The following is a 10,861-nucleotide window of genomic DNA, read 5'->3' as shown; positions in this document are numbered from 1 at the left end:
ATACACTTGACCAAATTTACATTTATAAAACACTCTACCCAATAACAGCAGAATATCCTTTTTTTCCATGTATATGTGAACCATTCACCAAGATAAACCACATTCTGGGCTATAAGACAGATTTCGATAAATTTAAAAGATACAAGTCATACAAAGTATGTACTCTGACCATAATGGAATTAAATTATAAATCAGTAACAGAAAGATATCTAGAAGATTTTCAACTACCTGGAAACTAACACACTTCTAAATAAGTCATGGATCAAAGACGACATCAAAAGGGAGATTACGATGTAATTTTAATTGAAAGAAAATGAAAACACAAGATATAAAAATTTAATGATGTTGCTAAAATAGTACTTCAAGAGAAATTTATAGAAATAAATGCCTATATTAAGGACTCAAATCAATGACCTCAGCTTTCTCCTCATGAAACTAGAAAATGAAGTCCAAAGCAAGCAGAAAAGAAAGAAATAATAACCATCAGAGCAGAAATCAGAAGAAAAATAGAAATGCAGTAGAGGAAACCAATGAAACCAAAAGCTAGTTCTCTAAGAAGATTAGTAAGGTTGAGAAATCTCTAGCCAGATTGCTCAGGAAAAAAAGATACAAATGATCAATCTAAGTAAGGGGAAAGGTGATAACACTATAGATCCTACCGTTATTAAAAGTACAATGAGGGAATATATCAATACATTTGGCAAATTAGATGAAATGGATAAAGTTCCTTGAAAGACAAAAACTACCAAAGCTCATTCTAGAAGAAAGAGAAACCCTACATAACCCTGTATCTTTTAAAGAAGTTGAATCTGTAGTTACAAATCTTCCGCGAAGAAAAATCCAGGTCCAGAGGGTTTACTGAGGAATTCTACCAAACATTAAGAAAGAAGTAATAACAACTCTACACAATTGGAAATATGTTGCAACTGATTCAAATTACTCCATGAGGCTAGCATTTTTCCTTTGAACATAGACACAAAAATTGTGGCTATGAATTATGTGTACAAAGCTAACTCCTTGTATAGTCTTATGTCATCACAGTTGTTGAAAATGAAGGTAGACAGATTAGGAGAAAGTAGTATGAGGGGCTTTGTGTACATGTTGAGTATATTTTAAAACGGTGTTAGAACACTAGGATTGTGATAAAATGCGAATTTATAAAACCCATGTATTTAATCATGTCACATGTTTGCTTAAGACCCTTCAGTGATGTCTCATTGCAGTTGAGATAATTCTTCATAGAGCCTACACTGTCCCCTGCATCATCTGACCACCACGCACCCCTGCAGCCTGATTAACACCCCTTCACCTCTCTTTCCTCTCCATCCACCCTGGCCTTTGTTTTCGCCCCTCAAACAACTCCACAGGGCACTTGCACGCACCATCCTCATGGCCTGGAGAGCTCTCTCCTGTTTTCCTCACTCATTAATTCCTGCTCACCCTTCAGTTCTCACCTGTCATCACGTCCTCAGGGAAGCCTTCCCTGATCTTCCTGATCCGGTCAACCCCATTACATGTTCCTCTTGCACCAAGAACCTCTCCTTCTAGCATTTACTAGAATGTGAGTTGTTATATGAAATGTTATATGTGGTGTGTGATTATTTAATGCCCATCCCCCTCAGCTTATAAGGTCCGTGAGTCTGAGATTAGGTCTGGTTTTATTTTATTTCTATTGGCTACCACACACACCATAAGGGCTCAAAAACATCTGTGAAAGGGAGAGGCAGGGGCAGAGAAGGGTAAGAAGAAAGAGGGAAAGAATAAATATAGACTTCAGAGTCAAAGATAAAGTAGTTCAAAGTTGAACAAGTTTTTATTTCTGCAGCACCTCCATAGGATGGCAGCATTGACAAGAAGCATCTGAAAGGGAGCTTTGATTTCAAAATGCCCTGTTTTGGGTGGTGAGAGCCCTGTGAGCCTTCCCACTCTGCTGGTGGCTTTTCTTTATTCAACTCTAGCATGTGTGTCTTATTGATCTGCTTAAGCCACTATTCAGAGTATTGGGTAGAAGTAATCTTTGGCTGCAGGTAGAAAAAAAGTCCTGACAGAGACCTAACTAAGTGTGTGTGGGGGTATATTTTCCAAAGGACAAGAAGTTCACAAATAGGCATACTAGGGTTGATGTAACTGGTCAAGGATCTCTTGAAGAAGTAAGACTCCTCCTACGATCCTGCTCCACCAATCTTAGCATGCCTGGAGAGATGGCTGCTGCCCCTCCAGACACTGCTGTGCATTACAGGTAAATAGAAGGGGTCAAAGAAAGAGCAAGGCTTGAAGCACCAAAGCCCTCTTTGGGAACTTCTGACTACATCTCCTTGCCAGAACTGGTTCACACAGCCACCCTAGCTGCAAGAGAGGCTGGGGAATTCAGGACTTTCATTTCCCAGCCTCTCCAATAGAGGGTGCTAAGAGCCAGGGGGATTGGGATGGGTATTATGTGAGTCAACCTCAGCATCTCCTACAGTGAGTGAACACCCTCTAAGCCCCACTGAAAAGGTTCCTGGGAACAACTTGGAGAATCGGGAGATGGGTCTAGAGAAAGGACATAATGGTAATTTAAGACTGTAAAGTGAGACCCAAGAGAAAATTTCAATGAGAGAGAAATAGCTTAGCTTGGAAAAGAGTCTGAGGGTCCCTCACTTCCTTCTGCCTTTACCTGGCTGACCCCTATGGATAAGTTTAAAAGGCAGCTCAGGCTTCCAGGAAGACTTTGCCAAGTTCCTTCCTTGTCTCCTCTCAAATCTTTTTTTTTTTTTAGTAGCTATATTGAGATATAACTCACACACTATAAAATTCACCCTTTTAAAGTCTACAGTTAAGTGATTTTTAATATATTCATGGAGTGGTGCAATCAGCATCACTATCTAATTTCAGAACATCTTCATCACCCCAAAAAGAAACCCAGTACCCATCAGCAGCCACTCCCCATCCCCTCCTCCCACAGCCTCAGGAAAACTACTTTGTTTCCATGGATTTGCCTGTTCTGGCCTTTTCATATAAACAGAATCATACAATAAGTGAACTTTTGTGACTGGCTTCTTTATCTTGGCATTATGTTACCAAGGCTCACCCATGTTGTAGCAAGTATCAGTGCTTCCTTCTGTTTTATAGCATATGGGTATACCACATTTTGTTTATTCAATCATCAGTTGTCGGACTTTTGGGTTGTTTCCACACTTTGACTATTATAACCTCTAAAAACATTCACGTGCAAGTTTTTGTGCTGACACATATGTACATTTCTCTTGGGTATTTACCTAGGCGTGGAACTGTTGGGTCATATGGTAACGGGTTCAACTTTTTGAGGAACTGCCAAACCGTTTTCCAAGGTGGTTGCAGTATTTTACAATTCCACTAGCAATGTATGAGCTGGGTTGGGTTTTCATTAGTTTTAAAAATATTTAAACAGTTGTAATCATTTAAAATATCTTAGTTTGAAGATGACTAGTTTATGACTTGCCCCATGTGATGTGGCTGCACCCTGAGTGTGTCCAGAATGACATATATTGGGTATCTTTTCACATGAGTGCCCAGGGGAGGAGAAACGGAATTAAAATGCTTTTTCTGGGGCCAGCCTTGTGGCTGAGTGGTTCACACACTCTGCTTCAGTGGCCCAGGGTTCGCCAGCTTGGATCCTGGGTGTGGACCTACACACCAGTCATCAAGCCATGCTGTGGCAGGCGTCTCCCACATAGAAGAGCTCGAATGACCTAACACCAGGATATACAACTATGTACTGGGGCTTTGGGGAGGGGTAAAAAAAAAAGAGGAAGAGTGGCAACAGATGTTAGCTCAGGGCCAATCTTCCTCACCAAAAAGATGCATAGAAGCATAATTATTAAAAAAAAAATTTAAAAATTAAAAAAATGCTTTTTCTGTTTGTTTCTTTCTCATCATTTTAAGTTTCTATGTTTGTATATTTAAAATGCATACATTATACTCATATATTAATACATGCACATAAATTATTAAAATTATAGAGTTAAAAAATAGAGTGCTCATGGTTGAGGGAGTTAAATAAAATTATTATTGTCTTTAATCATGACATCTCCATCAAGCAGGTGCATTAACTGGCAACTAATACTGATGGTCACAAAGGAAGCCTTTAGAGCTTTACTAATTCCTGCATTGAGGTGACAAGGACTCCGTGAGCCTCCTGACCCTTTCAGTCTTTTTTCCTTCTTACATTAGATGCCTCTTCCTGACCAGACCAATCCAGCAAGTGCTCAGAGAAAACTGTAACATAAATGCGTATACTCAAGCGGAGAAAAGGCTTAAGGGACCCTTATTTTCTTCCATTCACACATAACTCCTACTCATTCTTTAACTCTCAGCTTAGGAATCCCTGCTCCCACCTTCCTGGTCACTCTCTCCACCTCCCCCAACCCAGATCCCCAAATGTGGGTGGCTGCCTCCCCTATGTGTGCCCCTAAAAACCCACTTGTTTCTGTTTCAGCACTTAGTAGGACTGACATTGTCTCCTCTTGTCCATGTCACCAGATAGTGATCCCATTGTGGGCAGGACTCAGCTTTGTTCACCTCTATGTCCCTGGCACTCAGCACAGTGCCTGGTGGAGAGAGTGCACAATACACCCTAATTAATCAATGAGTGGCTTTTCAAAATAAGGACACTGCACTTTAAGTAAACCAAATGTATAGCAATCTCTCACCGCCAAATTGGGAAATGGTAGTTTTCCTTACAGAACGATTAACTGAATGAATGACGTATTCACTAGTGCCAGTCATCATGACCACAGTTAACACGTGAACTCACTTAAACCTAACGACAACCCTTCAGGATGTGGACAACTGTTAACCCCAATGTACAGGTGAGGAAACTAAATCTTGAGAGATTCATGGCTTGCCTCAGGTCACACAGAAAGCAGAACAGCCAAAGTTGAATTAGTGGAACCTAAATTCTACGAAGGCAGAGCCCATCTCAATCTTCTTGCACCGTTGAACACTCAAGGCCTGATATATATAATAGGTTGAATGAATTCATTCCGATGCACCTGACATCAGCTGACTATCCACAGCTTAGGACAGGAAGGTTACTCCTCAGCCCCTGGACAAGTGGTTCTCTGACTCATCTCCTCATTGTTTCTCTCCTGCCTTCCTCCCCATATTGGCTCAAGCCCCAGCCTGGCATCTTTAGTTTGAGAGAAAGCTGTGGGCACACATGTTGAAAGAAACCCAATATGTAAAAGAGGAGATGAGTTCTGGGGCTCCTGTGGGACGGGAATGGAAACAAGCAGCTCCCTGCCACCTTTCGTGGTGGGATCACACAGTAGCTAACATTTCCTGGGGGCTTATTGTGTACAAAATACTGTTCTTTCTAATCCTTACAACCCCTATTTTCAACACTCCTCCCACTGCTGCTTCTGTTCTAAAATGATCTAATGACAATGTTCCAAACATTTTCTGGGCATTCGAACTTTTGCACCTGTTTTTCTCTTCAACCAGCATCTGTTTCCACCCTGACTCCACTTATTAAAGTCTTACTCAGTTTTTAAGAGCCAATTCAAACACTACCTCTCTGAAGACATCCCCATGCAATTCTCAGAACTTTTCTTCCCCACCTTTGCCCTCCTACAACTTGCTATCACTCATATGGCACTTACTGTATTGTATTCCAATGCTTTGAGTACTTATGTTATTTCTGTTGCTAGGTTGTGAGCACCTCAGTGCAGGGACTCTATCTAATGTATATTTCCTGCAGCTCATGTACATAGTAGGCACTTAATATTTGTGAAATAACACAAATGGCACCAATCTTGTGCTAACTGCCACTGTTGCAAGAGCAAGACAAGCAGCCCAGTGCAACCTAGCCAGCCAAATGCCAGTTGCAATCATAATCTTGATAAAGTTACACTTTTCTATATTTCCTCCATCAGGCAAACAGCCCAGATGGTTTCAAAGCGCACCAAAGCTCTGAAAGGTGATTCTTGACAATCAGTCATCCCGAAGGTAAACAGACTGATTCTTTACAATCAGTCGTTCCAAAGATGAACATTGCGATGACAGACAGCCATAAAATAAAGTGAGGCTTGCAACTCTGCAGAGTACCTCTCATTTCCTATACCTCCTTATGTCGGCCAAGGAAGGAGGATGAAGAGGGAGTCTGAGGCCTGTAAAAATCTAAGATTTTAATGCAAACTTTTAAAATAGCTAGCAATTGGCAGCTACTGCACAAGCCTAAGGCTAGAAATGTAGTTTCCCTGTGAGTTAAAGCAGTCATTCTTAACCCTTTTTCTACCACAATAAATATATGACATCCCCCCTACACATCCACTTATTTAAGAACGCTCAGGGGGCTGGCCCGGTGGTGCAGTGGTTAAGTGCACATGTTCCACTTCAGCAGCCTGGGGTTTGCCGGTTCAGATCCCAGGTGCAGACATGGCACCGCTTGGCAAGCCATGCTGTCGTAGGCGTCCCACATATAAAGTAGAGGAAGATGGGCATGGATGTTAGATCAGGGCCAGTCTTCCTCAGCAAAAATAGGAGGATTGGCAGCAGATGTTAACTCAGGGCTGATCTTCCCCCCCAAAACAAAACAAAACAAAAAAAAGAATGCTCAAGTAGGAGAATGGAGTTAATATGCTGGAGTAATTTTAGCCCTATTCCCTCCCTTATTTAGTCATTCATAGTAACAAAGCAGCACCATTTTAATGCTTCGATTTAGACTTCATTACTTAGTCCCATCAATTTTATTTCTCAAATCCACCAACCCTCCCACTGCCACCACCCTAGTCCAAGCCACCATCACCTCATGCCTGGACAACGTCCTCACTGGTTTCCCTGCTTCCGTCCTGGCTCCCCTCGAGTCAATTTTCCATATTGGAGCTGGAGTGGATCTGGAAACAGCACTGTGTCCCTCACCCTTAAATAACCAATGCCCTGTGTACAACTGCTTCTTAGATAACAGCCATGGGAGGAAGTTCAAAGAAACCCTCATTTTGCAAATGAGGAAATCGAAGCCCAAAAGAATAGTGGAACCTTGTCCCCAAGGTCAGAGAGAACTGAGGTCAGAATTCGGAATTCATGTTTGCACAGATGAGCCTCATTTCAATGAGCACACTGCTTCTCCCAGATATGTAGCTCATTCTTAACATGTTAATGGAAGATGAATGAAATGATTTGGATTGGTTTTGACCCTGCTTTCAGGGCCACAAAATATTAGATTACCAGGAGACAAGAGGGGTGAGATCCTGGCCTGAGCTGATGCATTAAGGATCACTCACACGTAGATCCTTGTGTCTCAGGATCCACCTTCTCTAGCCAACTAGAGGACAGGGGCGGCATTCCAGATCGAGGACTATGTGATCCACGTGGGGAGCATAGGATTTCACCAGTTGGATGTGCAGGATTTCTGTCTTCCACGGTTTCCCATGCATCTGCTGAAGAAGACTGGCAATGCGATTTTCTGCAGATTCCGCCCACCTTTGCCACTCTGGCTTGGTGGCTGCCGACAGTATTTTTCTCCTAGAATCCCTGCTAGCTCCATTTTTCCATTGTTTGGTGATAATATGCTGAGGATAAGGCCAAAGCTCCTTCTCCATTTCACTGCTTCCAGGAGGCTGGAGATTCTTCCCTGGGAAAGATTCCACATTTTGGTGGATATGCAAAATGCCCCCAGTATCCTGTCGTAGCACTTGGCAGGCAATGGGCCAGCCTTCTTCAGAGCTGGGAATCAGCCCCAGGTTCACCCTGTCCGCAATATTTGAGAGCTTCAGTTTCCTATTATCCCCAAAGTGTATCTGGCACTGATGTGCTACTCCATTGATCTCAAGGTTATTTCTCAGAGCAACTACAGCATGAGGGTTCCACTCACAGGCATGGACGAAAGCAGCACCAGCATGAACTAGGAACGGCAATGTAAAATAACCAATCCCTGCGTAGAGATCCACCAGCACTTCTCCAGCACAGGGCAACGATGCCACTCGGAGCTTCTCAGTGATGTTTCCGAAGGAGAACATGCACTGGGTCACGTCAAACTTATACAGGATCCCATTATCCACATGCTCGACCCAGCCATGGTCGCCCAGCAGCAGAGTCACTGCTGGAGTTCGAGCGCCATCCGGTGATACCCGCCCTCTTTTGGCCAAACGCTGGACGCCGAGTGCCGAAGCAACCGTCTTCCAGAGTTCTGGTTTCAGATTTTTCCATTGCTTGGCTTGGAAACAGTCCTCACTCAGCAACAAGAGGTTACCATGTCGTTGCCAAGATCGGGGCAAATCATCCTCCAACTCCGCTGACCACGTCACTCCCCGGCCCTCTACCCAGCGACTCACCTCAAGACACAGCCTTTGGGCAGGTGAACAACCCTGGGCCTTCTTTGAAAGAACAGGATCCAGGAGCTGCGTTAGCCTACAGGTGCTGCCTGGGGCCACACGATTCCTCAGCTCCCACAGATGCTGCTCCAGGAGGGCCTCTCCCACCACGGGTAGCGCCACGGTGCCATCTGGCATCTTTTCCACGCGGTGCTGTCTATCCAGGAGTTTCTGCTCCTCGAGATATTCCCTGTATCGCTGGGTAAACCGAGGCTCAGTCGACAACAGCCGCGGGCTTCCCACCTTCTCTGTCCATGTTGCTGGCCCCACATTCTTTACAATTCCCTCCGTGAGTCTTCCTCCGCTCTAGGTCCGCTCACCTCCCTCGGCACAGCCACGGCCGCAGCAGGAAGAGCGGCGCGCACGCCGCTGTGCCGGGGCCGGAAGTGACGTAAAACGGGCAGGCCCGCACTAAACGATATTGACGCGCTTGTTGGCAAATTGCGTCGTCGTTGCCGTGGTGAAGCAGCTGCCGCCATCTTTATTGTGGTGAACCACTGCTTGCTTCAGCCTAAGAGGAGATTAATAATAACGAGGAACTGTGTGGGCTCAAAAACTTCAGATTAGTCGGTATCCTTCAGAGCCCTCATGCACTCTCTTCAGTGCTGCTCACGAATCCAAAAGGAGAAGTGAACCTGGAATGATAGGCTGAATTTGGAAAAAGGCTTCCTATAGTCTCAAGCCGCTCTCAGCTCCGATGCGCGGCCACCGTATTTGCTGAGAGTGAAGAATCAGATTCAGCTTCCCCATTCCTTTTCCTTGCAGAGATAGTCCTCACCATCTCACTGTCCTGCAGTATAAGAAACAAGTGTTTGGAAGTCAGACGGATCTGAGTTTGGGTAAATCAAATCACCTCTCAGAACCTTCACCTATAAAATGGAAACTGTGTTGACTTCCTCAGATGACTGCCGTAGTGATTAGAGATATTATAAATAAAATGCTTTGAACAGTGACTAGTAAAGAGTAGATACTCAAAAGAGATATAATGTAACAAGTGGAATGGTTATATGGCAGATATTAAATACTTGTTGGAATGCTTTGATATAATCTAATAAGGACGAAGGGGAATTCCCCTACAGATAAATTCAAATAATTGAAAGTAAGAGTTGTAAAGAACCCCTAGCCTTTCCACTTACTTGCCACCATTGTACAGGTTAGGGTATTGAGGCCCAGAGAGGTTAACATTAATTGAAGTGCCCAGTTCAGGTCTCTATGTATGGGAGGCACAAGGCTATGACTAAACCACCTTTTTGTTTCTCAACAGCTATTTAGTATCAATCAGAGTTGTTGTTGTTGTTTTCAGTCTGGTCTCTATGGTTAAGACTCGGATTCCGTGGAGAAAACGTCAAGTAGGACAGTGTAGAAGACCCTCTTAGTGCTTCATATACCCTTGGGGCTGACCATTCCTGTATATGGCAACCCAATGGCTTCTAACTGCAAGCACTTAGGAGTCTTTGCCTGATGGCTTTCTCTCCTCACCAGAATTGGCTTAGCCCATGTCCAGGACAGGCCAGAAATCCTGGGGAATTAATACCCAATCCCCCATCTCCTGGGAGCATCCCTCAACCAGTGAGTGACGGAAGCTGGTGAATAAATTTCCGGCTTCTACACACCTTAGTCAGAATACCGTGGAGGCATGTTCTAGTCTGTCTCCCAGGGTTCTCTCAGGACTTCAGTTTTTCACGAATTCTCTCTATGTCCTGGACTTTCAATTTCTTTCTGTCCCTGGCGGTCTAGTGGTTAGGATTGGGTGCTCTCAATTTCTCTCTGTCTCCTGGATTATTCCCTATCAGTATATAAATATACTGCCATTTGCCATCTTTAACAACATCTCTCTTGACTCTTCATATCTACTGATATTTCAGTTCATATTTCTCACCACTCCATATCTCCCACTCCCAACTCTAATACCATTTGTATCTTTGATATCTCAATTTGGTGTCTAATAGGTAACCCATATTTAATATGTCTAAAACAGATTTCTTTTTGTCACCGCCCCCCGCCTCCCATATATATAATAGTACCATACTTTCCAGCATCCACCCATTTAGTCAGGCACACCATTTAGAAAGTATCTTCAATCACCTCTCCCCCTCCTTTTCCTCAACTTCCTATAACTATTTGATGGTCAGCTACCATGTGTTTATATACTCCATATACACATAGATTACTGCAGCTGCCTCCTCAGTGGTCTTTCCATTAGGACTCATACCTTCTTTTTTATTGTCCACATACCAACCAGGATGAGAGTTTTCAAAACATAGTTTCTGATCCTTTCCCTTCCTACTGACAAACTGTTCCTGCTTACCCATTGCCCTGGCCCTTGCTCCTTGCCGGCCCACCAGTCTATGCACGATCTGGCTCCTAAATCAGCCTGAGATGGAACTTTTCCCCAGGCTAACCACACTCTAGGGACATCAGTCTCCTTTCACTTCCTAAAATAGATCAAGCCTTTTCTTATGCTTTTACCTTTGTATTTGCTGTTCCCTTTATCTGAAATGCCCCTCCCCTAGATGATACAGTGGCTGGGG

The 10,861-nt window shown here is 43.7% G+C and overlaps 1 protein-coding gene across 1 annotated transcript; it reads right to left on the bottom strand.

The window, feature by feature from the left end:
• Positions 1–7,027: 7,027 nt before the first annotated feature.
• On the bottom strand, positions 7,028–8,733 carry TRMT12 (tRNA methyltransferase 12 homolog). The gene is given in 2 exon segments (XM_008540330.2): positions 7,028–8,550; positions 8,552–8,733. Coding segments are annotated over 2 exon segments (1,311 nt in total). The 5' UTR covers positions 8,587–8,733; the 3' UTR covers positions 7,028–7,274.
• Between the last annotated feature and the right edge of the window lie 2,128 nt (positions 8,734–10,861).

The sequence above is a fragment of the Equus przewalskii genome, chromosome 8 (genome assembly GCF_037783145.1).
Source record: "Equus przewalskii isolate Varuska chromosome 8, EquPr2, whole genome shotgun sequence".
Classification (NCBI taxonomy): domain Eukaryota; kingdom Metazoa; phylum Chordata; class Mammalia; order Perissodactyla; family Equidae; genus Equus; species Equus przewalskii.
This window is presented reverse-complemented; position numbering and strand designations above follow the sequence as displayed.